Source organism: Seriola dumerili, unplaced genomic scaffold (genome assembly GCF_002260705.1).
Source record: "Seriola dumerili isolate Sdu_G_001 unplaced genomic scaffold, Sdu_1.0 BDQW01000025.1, whole genome shotgun sequence".
Classification (NCBI taxonomy): Eukaryota; Metazoa; Chordata; class Actinopteri; order Carangiformes; family Carangidae; genus Seriola; species Seriola dumerili.
The window spans coordinates 13,168,445-13,190,228 of NW_019174280.1; the positions used below are offsets into that span (position 1 = coordinate 13,168,445).

Sequence of the window (21,784 nt, forward strand, 5' to 3'; positions counted from 1 at the left end):
TACCCTTTCTTGGTCCAGGATTTTCTCATGACCTGTGTATTTCACACCAGGACTCAGCAAAGCATTACTCAGGATATGGGAGGGCTTCAGGAGTCCGTAAATAGGGAACATTGTGTCTTATTAAAGGGTCCATGGGGCTCTAGTCTGAGGTGACCTCAAGCACCGATTTGCCAATGCTGTATGCTGACGTCATAAAAAGTGTGGATTTAATTAAGCATGACAGTTGATTTATACTTGTTTAATGGAATGACTGTAGGCAGGTTGTGTCTCTAATTTACATCAAGAATGAATGAGGAGTTTTTTCATAAGATAAGGGGCTATTTTTCTTCCTGTAACTAACATTTATTATCAGCACTTCAAAGCTAGTGTTGACTAATCTAGCAATAAAATAAAAGTGAGTGTTACAGGCTAGTGAGCCAGATTTGCATATGTTTCAAATTATCACAAATGTGTTCCTTCCTGTCTGGCAAAAACATTATTTTTTTATTTACTAGATACCAGTGGACTGAATTGGAACAAGTCATTTGAACAAGAATGAACCGGCACAGTTTACAAATATGAAAAAAATGTACTCAATTAAGAGGAATCAATCCTTTCTGAGTGCTACTTTATATTATTACATCACTGAATTACTATTATTAATGCATTTATTGTGTATGTTATTAGCATTTTAATGTTGTATTTGGCTATTGTTGATGTTTAGTTTAATCTACAAAAATGCATCAAATTTCACAAACAATGATAACAGCATAACAAACAACATTAGTTTTAAATCAAAAATCACTCCTCGTCAAAAAATCCAGCATCTATGACAACCATAAGCAAATATTTTTATTTCACTTTAACTGATGGATACAAGATGTCTCCTACATCACAGAAATTCCATTCTCAATGTAGCCTATGTTTTATTCAGGCTTCAGGAGTCCATATTCAGATACATGAGCACAGAGAAATTTTCCACTTCCACCAGATCAATTTGAAAACTCTGAACATACAATATTCTGCAGTGAAGCTGAAATATCCAAGAGAAGTAACATTTACCAAAACACAAACAGCGCAGGGGGACTTTAAGTAAATGCACTCAATGTTAGTAAATGTTAATTTCCCACCTCTGCGAACTGGAAAAGAAATAGGCTACCTCTCAAAACAACAATAATCACAACAACAATTGTCACAATAATGACATTATACTTAATTAAAAATTTCTTCAAAACCTTCAGGGATTTCATTAGATTTAAAGAAATGTGAGATTTCACTATTTAAAATGGATAATCAACATATCTGTAGCTTTTTCATCATATCTATCTAACTTAACATGAGTTTCAAAAAGTGTGCAAAACAATATTTTTTGTTCTGGCACTAGTTGGTCGTCAACTGCGACGTCATTAAGGACCCTTCAGAACAACATGGCGGGCAGTGGTACGAAGTCGGTTTTGTTCGTTTGTCTTGGTAAGAAACGTCTTTTAATCTAAATCAAGCTTATGTTCAAAATATACAACAAAAGCCGTCCAGTAGACAAATTTATAATGTTGTAGTAATGTATTGGGGCACTGTTAGGTTTCCCTAACAACGCTAGCGGAAGTGTTTTAACTAGCTAAGTCGCTCTATTAAATGAATGAGTGCAATGCTGTGAACAAAACATAAACTTTTCATACAGGCTGGTTGTTTTGAAGCAGCTACTGCCCGTCCAGATGGAACGGGAACAGGGATTTCCCTATGTGTGTTTTATAAAAACGCTGAGTAACGTTATCCTGATTAATTTCAGAGATGAACATTGGTGACAGCGTCCCGTAAATGATTTCAGTCCATTTACGACAGGTCAGAGTCCACCCCGTAGGCTGCTCGGTTTGAACTCCTCCTGATCATCAAAGTAGTTTGTACTCGTCGCTAATGTTGTCAACATTATAATGATGCAGGAAGTTTGTGCTACTCAAGTGACAAAGTTGCGGTTAAGTTTAGTGAGACATGTGTAAACAAACCAGCAGTGATTAAACGCATGCAACAGCAAACCCTATTACATCCGGGTAACATACAAAAAAAACCATGGGTCAGCTTGTGAGAAGCCACAAGATAAAAAAAATAATGTGTTACACGTGTTATATGGATAGTATCTTATATCACAGGATACAGTTGTATGTATGTATGTAATATAACATATTTTGATGATTTTTGAAGTGAAAAGAAGTAAATCCAACTCCTGCTGCAAACATACATAAAAAAATAAGCCTTTCTTCAAATATTAATGCAGTGTTACTTTTTATACATGGAAACAAAACAAAAAACAAAACAGTAATAGATATCACAGATGGCAAACACTTTATATAGCAGCTTAGAGTTTTTCTGTTCTTGATTTAGGGCTTTTCATCAATTTAGATTTAAAAAAAAAAAAAAAAAAAAAAAATCCTCACATTTTGTTTGCGGTTTTGAACAGGGAATATTTGCAGATCCCCCATCGCTGAAGCAGTCTTCAGGAAGATGGCAACAGATGCTGGCGCTGTTGATAAGGTAATGTCATCATTGATTCATCATTACATTGTGTTGTACAGGTTATATGAATGCAGTTTTCCCTTTCCTGGGAGTATGTCATATAGTATAACTGTCAAATTAGCAATAGAAATAATATAAATTATTGAGCAAATACATCAGAAACAGCCAAACCAGTTCTGCATGTTGCTGTATTTTTTTTACATTTACAGCTACATTAATGATACATTACTGCTAACCATTTTCAAAATATGCTTCTGTTAATTAGATATGATGATATTAGCAGGAAATTAATGGTTATTAGTGGCAGATTAAAAACCCTGCCCAGGTAATTGTGTTTGATAATAATCACAATATAAATGTAAAGAGATTTTTATTCCACACCTGGTTATTGACAATATGTGAATATTCATACATGAAGTAGTGGTGGTACTGGAGTAATATCGTTTGTCATTATCAGACCTAATAATGCATAATAATGACCTGGTGGCAGTCAATAGAATGTGAATTATTGCGGGATGTGTTTCATTCAGAACATTTGACATACTGTACCAGTCAAAAGTTTGGACACACTCTGCCATTCACTTGAATGGAAAAGTGTGTCCAAACTTTTGACTGCTACTGTAAATTCCAGCTGTTGAGTCTCACTTTTAATTCTGTCCTCAAGAGTAAACCATAGTCCTGCAAATGCTGCACCATCTACAGCTTCTCTTTATCTGAGCGTATGAGTCATTTTTACTGTGTTATTGTTCCCCGTGCTCTGCTTTGCCCTGCCTAGTGGAGGATAGACAGTGCTGCCACCTCCACCTATGAGATAGGAAACCCTCCAGACCACCGTGGCCAAGCTTGCATGAAGAGGCATAGCGTGCCCATGAGGCATGTGGCCAGGCAGGTACGACCATCCATCCCTACACCTGTCCTTGTAGTAGTTAGCGTCCCCTTTTTTGCTCTCTGTTGTTGCAGTGGGTCATAGACAGTGGTGCCACATCTGACTGGAATATAGGCAGCTCACCGGACGCCCGCGGTCTGGCTTGCCTCAGGAAGCATGGCATTGAGACGAGCCACAGGGCCCAACAGGTACAACCAGATGTCCCGTGGCTCCTCTCACCTGTTTGATGTTTTTGTATATGACTGAAGTTGGTAAGATGATGTCTACTAGACATCCAGTGGCTGTAGCCCTGACACTTATGACTAGCTCGCTGTACCTTTGTTTTACGACAGGTTCAGTTAAATTGTTATTTTACTGAGTTAAACAAGTTCAACATGATTGTTCTGACAAAACAAGCACAGGTTCAGCTGAACTGCAGCTAGCTGGATACAAAGAACGTACCTTAAATCCAAACATGGGTGATTCAAACACCACATACCAGTTGTCAGTGTAGTGATACTATATGTTCAGTTTTTTATTTTTCCTCGGAGAGAAATATATATATATATATATATATATATATATAAAATAGCAATTAGTAATTATTAGTAAATTTCTTTGCACCCTAACACACAACATAACAAACTCTACATAGATAGTTACTCAAGTATAATAAATGTCTTGATAATCTAATGGAAAAATAGGAAATTAGTTTCTCATTTTTAATTTCAGATTATCCAATTTGGACTTTGGGTTTCATTATCTGCATTTAAAATGTAAGAGAAAATCCATTTCATGGGAAATCACTAATACTTACTACTTTTACTCTAAAAGTACAATAATTTTAATGTAAATTCTAATATATATATTTTTTTTAATAACACCAGAATAAGTAATACAAAACATCTCATTGTAGAGCAGTTTCCCCCCTGTAGTAAAATGCTACATAGAACTTTCATTTCTGTTGCTTTGCACTTGATGTAAACCCAAATTGCTCTTTTCATGAGCAGTAAAATCTATTAGCCTCCATTAATCGGCAGTGGTTTATGGCCTAATTTACTGAGAGGTGTCCTTTTGCATGAATTGGGTTAGTGGTGTGTGGTGGTGTGTGTTATTACTTAGTTGCCTTGAGTATTCATTCATCTGGCTTTAATAATGATTTGACACAGATGTGACACATTTTCTAATCTGTTTCACATTTACATGGGAGTTGCCTTTGAACCCCCATATGTGGTGAAAGTCATTAACATATCTTTCAATTAAAAATTATTTGAGAAATAAAGTAGAAATAAAGTTGATTGTGTTCAGCAAATTTTAGCCCAAACCTCAGATACAGTGACCTCTTGTGACAGTTAGGTGAACTCTGCAGGACACAGCAGCTGGGTTCAACTTCTGCGGACAAAAGAATAGGGTTTAAGAGACCACATGACTCCTTTCAGACTAGACAGGTTTAAACTTTCTTAAACTGTCTTATGATATAAACTGCAACTTCATGTTTCAGCTGTGCTTTTAACTGAAGCACACAAAGTTAAGTGAGCAAATTCTAGGAAGACAGTAGGCAAGACATTTAATTGTCAAATCACAATTATTTTATTTCTTGCACAGAAAACACAAGTATCACGTCAAGTATTTGGTGTCTACAGTGTATTCAGTCCTGTCTTTGTGCCCATGTGCTTCTAATGAATGAGCGATTAGAGCAGTTAAAATGTGCTTTTATTTCTTTGTTGTTTTGTACTTTCTTTCTTTTTCTTTCTTTTACATATGTAATCTCTTCAGGAACATTTTTTTCTAAACTCTCTAAGTAACAACATACATGGTAATTAAACCAGTTTTCCACATACTTAAATTGAGACTTCTCACAATTTTCCAGATTTTCTGACCTGAATTTTGAGATAGTCGTGTTACTATCTTATGGATATGCAGAAGGGTGACAAAATAAAGTGAAAACCTGATGGGAGTGGGCATATACTGTGGCCACCAGTCACTAGATCTTTACTCAGCTATACACCTTTTGGAGATTTTGGAGCGACATGTTAGAGCTAATGCTCTGTCAGAACTATTTTGCAAGACATGTTGTCCGACCACGCTCAAATTAAGTCATTATACCTGATCTGAACAGCTGCACTGGTAGGTGGAGTGAATAGCTGGCCCTCATAGATGTGAGTGGGTGGAGGCATTTTGAGGCAGTCTCTCCTGGAAGACATTCATAGTGTTGCAGTTGGTTTTTCACATTAAAAATGACAGAAATAATTCTGTCAAGAGAAGAAAAAAAATTCAATGCCTGTCTCCTTTCTTACCTGCACACAGCTGGTGTCGATTTCGGAAAGTTACAGAAGCAGTTGGAGACACCCCCCCACCCCCCCTGCATCAGAAAGTTGTGGGGGATGGGGTTTCCGACTGTCCAATAAGCTGTTTCAACAGAGTATACTGGCCCCTTCAGTCAGTTTTCCTGTACCACCATCATCAAAACATCAAATGAGGTAATATTTTATTAAGAACAAGGTTCATTCCTCCAGTCCAGTTCAGATACTTGGACAATCTACGCCAAGGAGCATTGAAGCTGCTCTGGAGGTTCATGGTGGAAAAACACCTTCCTAATGGCAAAGACACACATTATGATTGTTCGGACGTGATAACTGATCGGACCAGTTTGAAATGAGTACGTTCCAGTCTCGTTCAGTCGCCAGATAAAATCATACAGTTGGTGGTGTTGATAAACTTGAATTGTTTGTCTTCTGACACAGTCTCCGCCAATGTTTCTCTTAACGATTATTTTAAACATCTAACACATAACATGAAGCAGGAGAAATAATTGTAAAAACAGTCCATGTTGCTGCACTATCTCATCCAGAAGCAGCATTTAACTTCAGTTTTCCCTTTTCTGCATGGATTGTAGCATGCTGTTTTTTTTTTTTTTTTTTTGGTGCAACAGTTATTTATTTGCTTCTTTCCGACTGCCGAGAATAAAACAATCTCTGAATTTTGTTGGAAACTGTGATATATTATTTTTCCAGACTAACTAATGGATTTAAGCTGGTCTTCAGGTCTTAGCCCCAGTTTAAGATGTTTGTGTTTTCCTTTAATTTGTCACCCATCTGCATGTAGTGTGAGTTTGATTGTCTGTGAAAGTGTTAAAGATTGCGGCCAGGATTGTGTCTACATTGCTATGCAAAATCATGGTACCTGTGGTGTTTATGAAATCCATTCTAACAGTCATTGTATCACCTTGCAGCATGTGGTTCAAATCCTGAAACAGAACTGAAATTACACCAAGATGTTTGTCCATGTAGGGCCTTCAGGCTTTATGCTGTGTTGGTTTATCCTCAGTGCAAGTCTTACTCCCCTGTGACCTTAAAACACTTTTTTTTATTTTTCCCTGAAAGAACTCCGAGGTTTCATCCTGTCTCGTTGGTTTGTCTCTATGCAAACCCGTTGAGTCAGACCCTCGTCTAATCTCCTCAAAGCATGGATGGGGAAGCTCAACCCTTGGCTTAAACCCAGCAAAATCCACACACTGAGCTTCGACAAGCTTTTGCTCTCTCCTCTTTTCCTTCATCACCCTTTTCGTTTCTATCACCAGCTTTTTCTCTCCTCCCTCTATCTTTTCCATTCCCCCAATTTTTTACTCATTGAACTTCACTGAACCTCCGTCACTGCCAGTATCCAAGCAAACTTACTAAGTGGGACATTGTTTAAAAACCATGGTATCCCCAAATAAACAATTTGTTTAATAAAGCAAACATGCTCCAAAGTGAACTGCAACAGTTTATTTGGAGTGTTTAGTGCCTTACCAAAAAGATTTAAGATTCAAAATTTTAATTTCATAATCATCGATCTTATCATTGAGTCAACATTTTAGGAATGAACATCACTTTTAGCCAAAATACCATTATCCTGTTGCAATCACATTAATTTCACCTGTCATCATTTTGGTTTTGATACTTCACAGATACAAGTTGAGTTCAAGGTCTTTCCCACCAGCATTATGAAAGGAAGTGAAAATACACTCTGAATTCTACAACATCTGGCTCGGGGTGTTTTGATAACACTCTACCTCAAACCCCTATTTAGCATTCATAGGTAGTATATAAACATTTATTAAATTGTTTTTAACTCACAATAATGTAGATATAAGCATTTATTAATGTATGTCACAACAACTATAACTCCTTATGTTGGCACTAATAAATGGAGGCTGGTATAAACAGATAATAAATAACAATATAGAAAAATGGGGTTGTAATGAAATATGACATCATAGGGGAAGTTGTAATTGTTGACAAATATTTTGCATTAATAGACACTTAAGACTGTTCATATAACTGCTTACAAATAACCTGGCATTGGGTCTTGAACCTCCCAGTTAATTTTTGATTTCCAAGTTGCGTCATCAACGGTTGTAGATCCAACCAATCAGAGCAACAGAAAGTGTCTCAGAGTGACAGAAAAATGTAAACACACAACAACATAAGTGCAGTTGTTTTTCCTTTGGAGAAAATGTACCATCCAGTTTATTTAATACTGTCATGATAGCACAGTCAATAGGCCTTTTTACATCAGCAGCAGCCATCTTGTTGTTAACGAAAACTCTTCAGCGGCGCTCCTGTGTCAGTCATTGTATCAAAACCCGCCCCCATTTTTGATGAATGGTTGTGACTGGCCCTTCTAGTTGCTGAATGGATGGAAATCTGTCTGAATGGAAGGGGGGCCAAAATCATCTGCGCGAATAAGCATGAGCTCACTGTTTGGTCCGGTCTCCAGTTGAGCTTACAACTACATTATGTTTTCCAAAGATTCAAGTAAAAGTGCCAATTGTCACAATTTACTATTCAATGTTTTTTCCAGCCTCTTCTATTTATTATTATCATTATTATTATTGTTAGTTGTAGTATTAGTTGTTAAACTTTACAGAGCAGGTCTCTTTGAGGTAATGGTGTCTTGAACCCGCTGAACTTGAACTATGCTGTGTGTGTCTCCCTGCTCATTCTTCATTCACTTTAAAAGCCTCCTAGTCCACTGTTGGAGTGTGAGAGTGCGAGGTAGACAGGAGCGGAGAGATCAACGGCCTCTGTGATTATCATCACCAGAGATTATAACTGTGTGTGAGAGAAAGGGTACGAGAGTGTTCAAACGGAAAACACAATGATTGGACTCTAGTGGCCACAGCCAGACACTGTGGTATTCGAGATTTGGTACAAGTACAGTACACTTAACAGTCATGACAAACATCTGTTTACTACTCTGCTGTTATGTTACTGACCATAGTTGTGTCTGTTGTTAAATGTGTCCATATCTCAACATCTGGAATATTGCAGGAGTTTTATTCATGTCTTGTTTTGGTTCCTCTCTTCTCTCATTTGTCTCTCGCTGCCCTCGCTGCCTCCCCAGCATTCCTATACATCGTCTCTCAAAATCTTTAAAAACTATTCAGGGTGCAGCCTGTTTTTTTATTTCTTATTTTTATTGCTGCTTGTTCCATTAAATCATCACAAGTACAGTGAACACTCCTCCACATGCCTACAGATGTGCAGCTCAGATCCCTTTCATAAGCAGATATCCCCGCGAGTCCAGAATGATGTTAAAGTTGTTATCCTCAAGATTTCAGTCCTAGTTGATTTGGCGACACCCATGGGTTACCATGGTAGCAACAAATGTGTTTTAAAACCAAAAACTTTTTTTTTTTCCAGAAATACAACAAAGGAGCCACTGGAGTATTTTTCACACCACAGCCAAACAAGGTTGTTTGTCAAATAGTTCAGATGGCAATAATTGCAACCGCGATCTGATTTCATGCTGTGCACGGCTTTAGGAGTTTTCCACACAACAGCAGTGCACAGTAAAGTTGGCCATCTTGCTGGGGAGTAACAGCTCTTCATGTAACAGCACACTGTGGCTGCTTCTTCTTGTTTTATTATTCCCTTGCAAAATTGAAAATGATACACTGACGAAGAAATGACGAACACAGTGCGCTTACTGTGACTGTTTCACAATAAGAGCCGCCCCATGTTTTGCTAGTAAAATTTCTTTGTAAACAAACAAAAATCATGATAACATTCAGTGTTACTCACCAAAGCATACTGCGTCCATCCTTGAGGTCAAACAAATGCGTTAAATACATTGGCTCCTGTAGATCTCTGGAATAGTTTGAAACCACTGGCAGAAATGTGTATCATGTCACTTGGGTGTCTTTGTGCATGAGGCAAACAAAACACCGACCCACTCATGAAATAAACTGATAGTGGAATCCAAGATGTTAACAAGAAAAATTAAATATTGCTCTGATACAGCCATAGGATTGTGAACAGTAATAGATGAAGTAAAATTAACCATAAACAAAAAAAAAATGAGCAAAAACAGAATTGAAAGAGGGACATCTTAAGGACTACAACTCTTAAATGTACATTTCAGTGACCAGACTGCCTTTATCGTTGAATTAGAAGTGACTGATTTTTACTGCATAAGATTGAACCCTCTCTCCAGGAGCAGAGAGAGGCTCCGCAGGCCGTGTTGTTTCCACACTCAGCCAAAAGTAATATTTGTTTTGTCCTACATTTCTTTCCCTCTTCCAGGTGACCAAGGAAGATTTCATGAGCTTTGAGTACATTCTCTGCATGGACGAGAGCAACTTGAGGTACAGTATTTCAGCCCACGGCAGCGGTATTTGTATTCTCTCTGGATGTGGATCACAGTTAGACACACAATGGCTGAAAGCACAGGTGTAATGTGTTAAGTGTCCCATCTTACTTAATTAATGGTTGCCTTGGTTTAAAAAAACAAAACAAAACACATTTTGTCTTGGAATAGGGATCAAGGCAGGTTGTCCCGTTAACGGTCTTGACAGTGATGTGTGCTACTCCTTCACATAAACATGAAAACGGTGGTAACATTGAGCTATAACTAACGTGTAGGTGAATGCCTCCCTTTAATGAGCAATATCCTTCCTTAAGCTCTTTCCAAAGGTCAAGGGGAGGGATATTTTTTGCTACTTTGAACGTTTAGGGATCATTTTGAGATCACATGCCTATGGCAGATCTGATCTGTAAGCAGCTTACTGAGTTCTTTGGATGCCTCGTCTTTGCTCTTTGGGCACTTTTTTCCCCTTTCTCTCCCACATATTTTTTTCTGCACAAATGTTAAGCTGACGAGACTGAGAAAATGAGACCCTGTCCTAGACAAAAGGCTAATCTGTCCAGGTTTTGTTGTCTTTATTAGAAGTGTTGTATCATATTTAGACTCCTGTATGAGTTACAGGGGTGTGAGTGACTTAGCTGATATAAATGTTATGTTTACTGTTGCTCTTTAGGAAGTTAAACATGTACAAAAATGTCAGTATTGTGGATTTGTAATATTCTGTCTTTTAAACATGACAGCACTGGATGTGCTCTTTCATCTAAATGGCTGAAAACTTTAACATTATGGTTTTTTTGGGGGGGGTTTTTTGTGGTCCAGATATCACATGTTGTTAGATCCTTTTGTGTTTTCCTTTTTTCCTTATGGAATTATGTGCTTTCTCTTGTCTTCACAGTGACTTGAAAAGGAAAGCAAACTCTGTTAACAACTACCGAGCAAAGATTGAGCTTCTTGGTTCATATGACCCTCAGAAGCAGTTGATCATCAAAGACCCATATTATGTAAGTCTAGTAAATTCTCATGTTTTAATGCATAATAAAGATGGTTCCTGAGTGGTTTTAATTACACCCCCCCACCCCATTGGGGGGATTTGATAAATATTGTTGGGGCAGCAGCGAAATGAAAAATAAATTGAATAAGTTTGGAAACAGGATAATAAATGTAATGTTCTGTTTATTTCCAGTTAAACTCCGTCCTTCTACTAAACTTATTGTCCTGCTGCTGTAAAAACTGAAGTGTAGAAATGTGTTGCTGTAAAGTCCCCAAAAATGCCTGACTTACACCTGTTCGAGTAACATTTGCTAAAAACTACAGAGCCCAGTTTTTATGAGATTTGTTGACAAAAAAAAGCACAAGACAATCATGTTAACTTCAAATAGTTGCCACTTAAAATCATTGCTTACAAGCCAAACAGTGTAAAATGTGTAGTCTGAATTATCAAACTTACCTATGTGTTTTCTTTCTATGAAGCATAAATTTAGGGAAATGGGAGTAAAACACATAACCATACATAAATATAGACTGTACCAATCATACACTTAGTTATTCTGCTTTATCAAGAATGCGTCGTAACATGATTCAAATGTTCCTAAATTTTGAATGGAGCATGCAGGTGTATCTTTTTCCGACCCCTGCCCACCTCAAACCAGCGAGACGAGCACGGAAAAAAACCCAAAATACAGAAGATCTCTCATGTAAAAAACCTTTTCTAACCTTCCTAGCAGAGAAGGTTGCATTCATGGAAAACCCATTGCTCATAGTTAGAAGCTGATTGAGAACGTAGGTTTTCAAAACGTAAAACTGAAAACCGTTTGATGGTGCACGATGAATGTAAACTGTCTATTCTGTTTGGAAATAACAGAAAATGTTCATTATTTTCCTTCAATGGCTGTGCACCTGTTCAAAACATTACACGTCATGAGAGTGATTTCACAGACAACAAAATGTTACACAGTGGAATCACTTGGAGTTTATTTAAGGACCACAGTTTTGGACAAAACATGTCGGTCTTCAGGTGCATGTGGTAGTCCTGGAGAAAATTCAGTCTCCAAAGGGAGAGATGGGATCATGTCCAGACACGTTTTATGAAATAAACAGCGCTAAAACAAAACAGAGTAGACCTTACAGCACAGTCAGTTTCTATCTCTCTTGAGCCAAATAAATGCTTAAATTTCAAACATCAAACATTTCTTACACAGCCTTTCCAGCCCAGTAAACACCACAATAAATGACTTTTACTCAACTATTATTTAATTATTTGGATATAACTGTACAAAGTATTTTCTGGTTTCAGATTGGTTTGCCTTTTCACGCTCCATGGCTCACTCATCCCTTTTGTTCCTTGCGTGCTTTCGCTGCAGTTAAAAGTCATGCCAAATGATTTGGACATGGGTCCTTGGCTGCTTTTTATCTTCTTGAGAGTTATGAGTGAGAAAAAGCAAGAGTGGGAAAAGTGGAGGGAGTAAATGTTGGGGAAGGTTTGAAAGTTTGATTACTGATAAGTTGTCAAAATACAGTATGTTTAAAAATATATATAGCTTCCTAGGGACACTCAAACTTTTTATATTTTCATAATAATATAAATAAGTAGTAATGTATCTAAAAAAATATTTAATTTCCTGTGTGGAGAATGTGCAGCTACAGCTGTGTTGACCTAATAATGATGCATTTGTGCCTCTCTTGTGGAACCAGGATCCCAAGATAAAAAAAAAAAACAGTCATCAAATTATAACTGATGTGGCTGGAAGAAGAGGCTGTGGTTGACCACAGTTTATGTGACTGTAGTCAGTTGTATTAATTTGTCTCATATCTTGGCTTTAAACACCATGTTTTTTTCTTTGGTGATCAGTAAAAGTGTGTCTTTGTTTAGCTCTTTTTGCCAAAAGTAGGGGTGAATGTTCTTTACAGTCACTGTGGTTTGGACACTTAAAGAGGACTGGATTGTGGTCCCTTGCCAGCAACCACATGGCATGACAGCAAAATGAGCAGCGAGGAGCAAGATGGTCACTATTATTGTGTCAGAACAAATGGAGACATACTTTTCTTAACAGAATTCATTTGTTATGGCCATCTCTTAAATACCTCTAGACCAGTTAACTCAATTATACAGTTTTTTTCACTGTTTTCTGCAGTAATAACACCACCAGGCCTGTTGTTAGCCATGTTAGTGCACGCCTCCACGGATGCCACCAATGATGTATCGATTATTGTGAAATTTTCTGCATACATTCACTGTCCCAAAGAGGATCAATTGTATTGACTGTGGTGATCCTCTGGCTCTTCCTGTAATGCCGCTATCTAGTGAAATAACTTTTGGATGGATTGCCATGGAATTTGGTTCAAACTTTCACATCCAACCTCTGATGTTAGCATCTACCTCAAAGCAATGCTGCATCTACATGCGTGGTTGTAGACTCGTCTATTTTAGTATTACATGGCTCACAATTGTTTTTTTGGAAAGAGAAACAGTTACTCGTTTAATCACTTAGTCCATTGACAGAATATTCAGCAACTACTGATGATTGATTCATCCTTTTAGTCATTTTTCAAGCAAAAATGCTGACTAAATCACTGGCTACAGCTTTTGCAATGTGAGGGTTTGCTAAATTGAATTGTTTTGACACATATTAAACTGATTATCATTGTAAGTAATTTAAATATGTCACATTCAGCTCTGAAAATTGTGCTGGCCATTTTGACAGTTTTCTTACATTTCATAGTCTCAACAATTAATGTATTGGTTGAAAACATGGAAATGGAAATGTTGTTTGAGTTACTACTCATGGTTACGTAAAATCTTGAAATTAATTCATGTCTCACCAATGTTTCAGTTCACTTGTGAGCCAGTGGGTTATAAATATCTTTACATGTCAGACTAATCACAGAATTTGAAGTAATGAGGTTTTTCTGTGGTTAGAAATGTTTTTCCATATAAATCCATCAGGGTTTCAGCAAAAACCCACCTCTTTGAACCCCCAAGACCAGAGTTTCAAAAGTTATCCTGCTGCTCTTGGCAGTATATTGCTCCCTTATGAAAAGCTGTGTTACCAAATTTGAGTGTGGGCTTCAGCACTCAATAAATTGAAGCCAGTTGGCATCAGGATAGGATAAGTTTCCTTCAGAACAATTTAACAATTTGGTACTTGGATGGGGAGTAGAAATAATTTAACGGTTGAGTAAGAAACTGACATGTTTTTTTTTGCATTCAAACCACATCACAAAACTGGCTCTACATCTCAACAGCTTCACTGGATGTCATTTTATTTCAATTCTTTGCCACCAGTTTTAAACAAAAAGAAAAATCAAACACATGTATGTAATGATTCAGCTATCTGAAAGGTATTTTCATTTCCTTTTTTATCTTTATGTTTTGTCCCTCAGGGAAGTGATGAAGACTTTGAAAAGGTGTACGAACAGTGTGTCCGCTGCTGCAAAGCCTTTCTGGAAGCAAACTGCTAACAGCGTCCGACCTGAAACAGTCGTTCCTGAGTCTGTCGGGTAAACACGAATACTCATCCAAATATGTTTTGGCCATGTCACACAGGCACTCATTATAATTCTGTTGTGGATGTCGCTGAAAGCACTTTTTTCAGTGTTGGAAATGTTATAAAAACCACACATTGTGTATGTTCAGAACAACGCTATGTGGGCGAGTGTGTAGACTGTAAATTCAAGAGAATAATAAAATGAATAAACAAATTCTGTTCATCTTTATATTTTTGGGATACGCTATTTTTTTATATGAATGGAGATATCCTAAAGATGATGATGATGATTGACATCTTAGGTTCACAGGTCAAAGGTTGACACTGGGGTCAAAGAAGAAATGCTAATCTTCCTGGGTATTTAGCTGGATGCTTGGTGGTAAGGTTAATTTCTTTGCACTGCTTTCGGTTTTGTTTGCTGTACAACTCCTATAGAAATGTTTTAGCAAATACAAAAAACATCAGGAATGTTCTCTGTCTTTGCAAACACAAAAGTTATTCTGCTTTGTGCTGAACACCGCTTGCAACTTAAATGGTGGGAATTCCATTGAGTTGGACTCATCAGTGCCAGTATAAATTACCATCTTACGCTCGCACACACGGTAGAGTTGTAGTTGTAGTTTCACAATAGTGGGTGATGGAACATTGAGAAAGGGCTGTAAAACATTAAACAAGGGTGGAGTTGAAGGACAGATGAACCAAATGATGACTGAGGGGTTTCCGGTTGTTGGAAGAATTGTTTTAGGGTGGTTTCCATGTCTGTGTATCTGTTAGAATTAGGGTCTTAACTGTGGTGGATGTGTGAAGCAGAGCTTGACTCAATTTGGTTTCAAACAAAGGAGATATATGTTTTTTCTGGGTTTCGTGAGTTAGAAAATGGTTTCAAGTCTTTTGGACACATTGTGATCCAATCTGTGCTTCGTTTGGTACTGAAACGTGGCACACAAGGCAAAGTAGTTCCGTAATGCCAAGCAACATGAGCAAGGCTAGGAGGTATTTACAAATAAACTCAACCAGATATAACCTATAATATAGAGTATAGTAACGAGAGTGGCCTTGTCGCATCTAACTCTCAGATAGAGAGTGAATAAGCATATTTCCGGTCCGCCATGCAGTGTGAATGTTTTCTTGTTATTTAATTCGAACAAATTGTGTTTCTAACCAAATTCTTGCTCCATAAAATATTCATTATGCAAGAGTTGCATCCAGGGGTCTTGTGACACAGACTAACATTTCTGCCTCTGCTCCAATACAATGAAGATGAATGGAATTGAATTTGTGGCACTCTCGGCCTCAAAAATGACATGTAAGATAATCAACAGCGAAGTCTCTCACTGGAAAAAGAGTCTGAATTGGGTTTAAAGAATTAGAAATTACGGCAGCGACCAGGAGCGTTCACAGTTTGGGGAGCTTTGACCTTTTCCTTTCTCCTCATTTCCTGCCATCCCTGCTGTCACCATCACATGAAGAATACACCCCCAAAAGGGAGACGTATTGAAGGGTCACTTCACTCAAATTACAAAGAACTACTTCTCATTTCACCCATGGGCTCCCATTATTCAGTGTCTGGATAATCCATAGAAAATACTGTGCACAGTGTTTGGCGAACTGAACCTTTAAAAGGAGCTTATTTCCCCTGTGTGAATATTTTTATGACTGAAATATGCTGACTCACTTTCTGCCAAGTGTCCACATAAAAAAAAAAAAATCTTTTGCAATAACCTCTATTTTAAACAAAGCACACTTGACTCTCTGAGTTGACCTTTTTAAACAGTGGGAAGTTCACCAAATCTGTAGTCTCAGGACTTGGTCCAGTCATGTGGTCTTTCAGGGAGAATTTCTTGTTTGTTTCAAGACAGGAATGCAAAAGAAAATACTGCAAGAGACAACAAAGACCATTCATTTTGTACCAATCGTATAATTTATTTAAATATATTTCATTTTTAAATATATATATGTATTTAACACCCATTTGATAAATGCCAGTCACTTTAATTTAAGGTAGATAGGTGGATTCCTCCTATGTTTTGTTTTACAGTATGTACATGTTTCTCCTGGTGTAAATGGTCATGGCCTACATTATGTACAGTGGAACCAAATATAACTTCAAATATATAAATATAGACTGTACCACGTTCTACCAAGATCCACAGGAGGTCTGTGACTTACAACCGCCACTTCCTTTTAAACATGTCTTGCAAAGACACAGAGAAATGGTCATGCAGTTAATAATTTAATCACAGTTCTTTCTCAGTGTGAGCACGAGTGGGTGAAACTATACCGTGACTGCCAGCCGGGGGTCTGGGAGAGCATTTTGTCTGCGTAATAGGTAGTGCAGTAGTAGAAGGGATGGGCTAAACCCCAAACACTCATACAGAGCAAACCGATCACAGATGGCAAGTCATAGTGAAAATAGTACATTTGGATTTTGCTCTTTTCTTAAAGAAATGAACAAAATAAAAATATGCAATCCCTTTTTCTTTTTGTTTTTTAAGCAACATCTTTTTGGATGCCAGCAGGGAAAAAATGTCTCCATGATTGTTTCTCTCGGCCACTTGTTTCTTTTTCTTCTCCACGCTTCAGTTTCACCATCTTTATCTTGGTCTGGTTTTATTGCCTTGTTGCTCCCTCATGGCGACAGCTAACCATCGAGGCCTAGCCAGAGCGATGGGCGGCAGTAATCCACGCCTTAGCAGAACAGACCTCACTGAAGGACAATACCGTGCCTAATATCAGTCGGGGATGGTCAGAGTAATATTTATGCTTCCATCTAACTGTCCAAGGCACTTTTTTCCCCCAAGTTTTTTTTTCTTCTGGAAAACTCTTGTTTGGCTTCAACCTGCAATGAAGAGGAAGTGGAATTTAGCATTGTCTCCAACTTGGCAGCACCTGACAAATTATTTCCTCCCCAAAAAGAATCACTAACAATAAATCAAGAAACTTGATTTGCCACAGATCTGCTGCTCTCACTTTGCTGCTGCTAAAGCCTGCGTGTATCGAAACAGAGCACGTACCATCCCTGTCAACAGCTCTCAAAAACATGAGCTTTACTCTGTGAACTCCAGCCCTGACTTGCACAAGATTCTGTCTTAAGTTACTTTACTTAAATAAAAGTAGCAAGCACAGAGATAATACTCCATTACAAGTAAAAGTCCATTCAAAAATGTACTTTAGTAAAACTGCATAGCCTAGCTATTATCAGCAAAAAAGAATGAATTTAGTACTAATTATGTAGAAGGCCTTTTTTGCGTATTATATTGTATATAATATTGGGTTATTCACTCTGTAGTTTCATCTTTAACAATACATCTTTATAAAATGATCATAGTCAAAATCTTAATCAGTATTTTTACAGCCGTAAATGATCTGAATACTTCCTCTGCCACTGCCACTGTGTTACTGGAAACTTTTGACACTATTTTTGCACAATTATTTAACAAATTTAAATGTTTGCTCACGCTTGTGTGTCATGTGCACTAGTGTAGCTAAACCAAAAAGGGGCGACACACCAGCACTCACTATGTACACATCTTGTCTTCGACAGCATAAAACTTTTCTGTTTGAATTAGAGGTGAAGCTATTGTATTACCTTATGTGTGCTACCCCTCTGTGCACTGCAGGCTGCCGGCTAGCCGTGTGAGAAGCCGCGCACATCTTTTGAAGTCTGAGAAGAGAAGATGACACAGAGAAACAGTGAGCGGTTGCTTTTTCACACAACATGTTGACACTGGATACACAAAGTCATTCCTCACAGTGTAAGAGGGTCAGTGTAATGGCAGCTTACATGCAGGTATCGTGCATTCTCTGGTGTGGTGGTAGACTCTGTACACTTGCTTCCTGCACTTGGGACTAAAGTAGAGTGGACCTGAAAGAAGAAGAAGAAAAAAAATGAGAGCAGGCATTAAGAACATTTCCAGCCCTGCGGCCACCTGCACGAACATCTGTTTTACAGCCTTTATCTGAGACCGTCATTCACTTTTCTAGTGTTTTTGACCTCCTGTGGTATTCTGTCCTAAAACACATGGTTTCTTATAGACTTTCTCAATACTTGACACAAAGACAGTCGTTTGCTGTGATGCCTTACCTGTTATATGTTTTATAAATTTCTCCTTCTTTCTGAGGTCCCTGGGAAACACAACTGTGAAGAGAAAATAGGAAAGGAGTGTCAGGTTTAGCACTGCAAGTCTGAACCTATAGCTGCCATTAATTAGCAAAGACATTCATTTTTATTACAGGGTGTATTTTCTTAGCAAACATCTGTCACATCAACTACATCAGGGATGTTTTTCTGAATGAGAACCATCTCAGTGAAGGCAAATATCCACAACAACTAATGATGATAATACTGCCAGAAAATTGTCAGTTCACCTAATTAAAAAAAACCTCACTAGTAACATCTAATCATGTGCATAGTTTTGTGCCATTGACAATGTCCTGGGATGCCACTTCAGACAAGTTAACAGCCCTTTAACTCTATCCAGTGTGAACTCCCACCAGTCTACAGTGTCTTTGCAATATGAATATAAAAAATGTTCCAGTAGGCTACATCCTTCATTATACAGCATCCTCATGGGATCCAACATAAGGGTTCCGCCCAGCCACTCACCGACAGCCTGATCTCTGTCTGTTTTCAAGTTGCGTAAATCCTTTGGCTCCACCGGAGATGTCTTCACCCGCGATGTTGACGGGGCTTCCGTTTTAGCGGTGTGCCGACCCCGGCTCTCCTCCACATGTTTCACGATCTCTATCATCCGCCTCAGGTCGTGCTGCGCGTCCTTTCCGGTTGCAGCCGTAGCCGGGGCCGCCGAGGGCGCGCTCTCGCTGCAGTGGCCGGTAAGCGTGCACATCAGTAGCACCAGTCCCATAGTGAAGTGCTTGCGCAGTCCGTTCATAGCTCCCATCGATTGAGGAAAAAAAAAGAAAAAGTGAACTTCTTATCCTACGCCTCTGGAGAAAAGTTAAACCGGACACCTGCAGGAAAAAATCGAGGAGAAATGTCAAATCAAAGTGTTTCTCATATAACTTACTTTCATATGACCCAGAGCTCCACTAGACCCGCTGAGAACACAGTGGGAAGTATTGTAACTGCTGACTGATATTGTTAAAACCATAATAAACACTGAGATCAGACTTTGACTGTGGGCCACCAAGCTCTGCAAATGGGTTTCTTATGATTTTGTTTCATCATTGATTTAGAAAAAAAAAAAAAAAATCACGTTTGGACTCATTTGGCAAGTGCACGCACATAACATTGAGTTTCAATTGATGCAATTTGCGCACAACTTTGTGCAACAACTGAAGTCACATATGTGTTATATAGGTCAAACATACCGCATCATAATCTTGATAATGCAAAGGTTTGCCACATTTTGATTAAACCAAGACTACAGCCGTTTTGGCCACACCATAGTATAAGTACAAGTTTGGTATGAGCTATCTCGGCGACCTATACATGGTTTAGTTACGTTTAATTTGCATAGAAATTTCTTTTGCGATACACATGCTGATCATTTGCACTAGATCGCAGCCGGACAAGTCGGTCTCAGAACTTAAGCAGCAAAAACAAATCATGTGTCATCTGATCAAAGTGAAATATTTCAGAGATGGATGACAAGTGTATACGATGTTTTTACCTTCAGGCCTATATAGCGTCGTCAAATGCTGAATGATCACGTGTGGTGCGTCCAACAATGATGAAAATGGAAATAAAGAACTGTGCGCAACTTTGGGTTTAGGTTCCTGCTTCTGTCCGGTCCGAAATATGACTTCTTAAATATGACTCTGCTGCTATGCAGGAGAAAAAAAATCAAAGCTTCTGAAGTCATATAAGTACTCGCTGAGCATCTGTGGTCACATCCTCTGAACACCGGCCGACTGTGTTGAGAGAGTGGACGAGTAGCTGAAGGATCCGGTGCTCCAAGTCCCGTTGTGCGTGCGTCCTCGCTGGAGTAGCAGATCAGTCTCCCTGAAGTAAAGCTCACTTTTTATTCTGTCTCGTAGACGTGGTGACCTGTCCCTTGAGGGTTATTCCGTCGTGTCTGTGACAATAATAACACGCATTATTGGCGCTCCAGCAGCGGAAAGTCCACTTGAGTTGACTGACCTTGACTTGAACGCTGTGAGAAGTTTTCTGCGCCCCCCTCCTTTCCGTTTCTCCATTTATCTATGCGATACGCGGTTACAGGAAGCCTTCCTTTCCTACTAATACTTCCACTGAAATTTCCAATCAGCCCAGTATTGAGCGCTGATACCAGCATCTTAGTGGAAGCACTCCCTTATCCTTTTTGTGATTCTCATAACCCCATTTAGAGCCATTGCGCGGTTTATGTCCATTATGGGAATTAAAACACAGTTACGCACCGTTTAAGGATGATTCTATGAAAATTAATTACGCTTTCAAACGTATTGCTCTGAAGTTTCTGGTCAGAGCATCCGACTACACAGCATAGTTAAGATTTTCTCCTCACTGGAGATTAGTCTGTACTAGCTCGATGTGGTTGGTACAGCTTTTTTTTTAAAGTCAGGACGTGCAATTGCCTCCCATGCCCGCCCACTTTTCGCCATTATCTGCTCAATGGTGTCTATTTGTTATAGCGACTTGGGCGAGTGCGTGTTTACGAAGCGTGGCTGAGTAAAGTAACTCTTGTGGCCATGTGTAAAGTAATGCATTGGTGCTGAAAGGACAGCGCGCACTGTCACCCAGCTCCAGACCTCTTCTCTGAACATGTGATCTACAGCTGCCCGGGAGAACTTCAGTGGTAATGCTTTCCAGGTTCAGAGTGACTTTGCCCGAAAACTGTGCTGATTAATTTTATCGACCACAATGATGACAAAAAAGTATGGATGATGCTTGGTGTCTCTGGTGATTCACACCAGGATGAGTTGTCTTGTTTTTTCAGAAAGGATGGATTTCACTTTTTTGGAAGTGTAATGAGAAATTCACTGTAAAGCTGCGTGGATTAGGAAAGCTCATTCCCCAGGCACAGCAAATGTGCCTTGAGACTGCACGTGATTTCTGATGTTATGTTATGAATGGGAACCAGTGCAGTTATTAGAAAAGTCAAACTGATTGGTCAGCTTGCGGAACAGGGGGGTGGGGATGGGGATGGTCACCAGGTTCTAAGGCCGTTTATAATAGACGTCCCCCCTAATGAAGGGAGAAACTACATCTGGAGCTGATCCTGACCTCTGACATGCCTGTGGAAGACTAAAGTGAATGTAATTTACCTACATAAAACAATAAAGTTCATCATTATCAAAAAGATTAGCGCTGGACTGCAGTGCCCACCAAACTCATTATGATATAACAGCTGTAAAA

General features: G+C 38.7%; 2 protein-coding genes across 3 annotated transcripts; one reads left to right on the top strand and one right to left on the bottom strand.

The window, feature by feature from the left end:
* The first annotated feature begins 1,390 nt into the window (after positions 1 to 1,390).
* acp1 (acid phosphatase 1) lies at positions 1,391 to 14,695 on the top strand. Of its 2 annotated transcripts, none has more exons than XM_022769787.1 (6): positions 1,391 to 1,449; positions 2,432 to 2,505; positions 3,263 to 3,376; positions 9,922 to 9,983; positions 10,878 to 10,983; positions 14,363 to 14,695. In XM_022769787.1, exons 1-6 carry the CDS (start codon positions 1,407 to 1,409, stop codon positions 14,438 to 14,440), a joined length of 477 nt encoding a protein of 158 aa, XP_022625508.1. In that variant the 5' UTR covers positions 1,391 to 1,406; the 3' UTR covers positions 14,441 to 14,695. The 2 variants fall into 2 exon arrangements, with proteins under 2 accessions (XP_022625508.1, XP_022625517.1); XM_022769796.1 differs by lacking the exon at positions 3,263 to 3,376 and adding an exon at positions 3,448 to 3,561.
* A 1,684-nt stretch (positions 14,696 to 16,379) lies between these two features.
* On the bottom strand, positions 16,380 to 20,991 carry alkal2 (ALK and LTK ligand 2). The gene is made up of 6 exons (XM_022770448.1): positions 20,100 to 20,991; positions 19,073 to 19,437; positions 18,551 to 18,604; positions 18,251 to 18,331; positions 18,056 to 18,130; positions 16,380 to 17,305 (listed from the first exon to the last, which is right to left on the bottom strand). The coding sequence occupies exons 2-5, from the start codon at positions 19,365 to 19,367 to the stop codon at positions 18,066 to 18,068; spliced, it is 495 nt and encodes a 164-aa protein (XP_022626169.1). The 5' UTR covers positions 19,368 to 19,437; positions 20,100 to 20,991; the 3' UTR covers positions 16,380 to 17,305; positions 18,056 to 18,065.
* Positions 20,992 to 21,784: the final 793 nt, after the last annotated feature.

Coding starts and splice junctions, on each gene's coding strand:
- alkal2 (XM_022770448.1), bottom strand. CDS start 19,367: ATGGGAGCTATGAACGGACTGCGCAAGCACTTCACTATGGGACTGGTG. Junction 18,605..19,072: donor AGACAGAGATCAGGCTGTCG/GTGAGTGGCTGG, acceptor TTCTCTTCACAG/TTGTGTTTCCCAGGGACCTC. Junction 18,332..18,550: donor ATTTATAAAACATATAACAG/GTAAGGCATCAC, acceptor TTCTTCTTTCAG/GTCCACTCTACTTTAGTCCC.
- acp1 (XM_022769787.1), top strand. CDS start 1,407: ATGGCGGGCAGTGGTACGAAGTCGGTTTTGTTCGTTTGTCTTG. Junction 1,450..2,431: donor GGTTTTGTTCGTTTGTCTTG/GTAAGAAACGTC, acceptor GGTTTTGAACAG/GGAATATTTGCAGATCCCCC. Junction 3,377..9,921: donor TGAGGCATGTGGCCAGGCAG/GTACGACCATCC, acceptor TCCCTCTTCCAG/GTGACCAAGGAAGATTTCAT.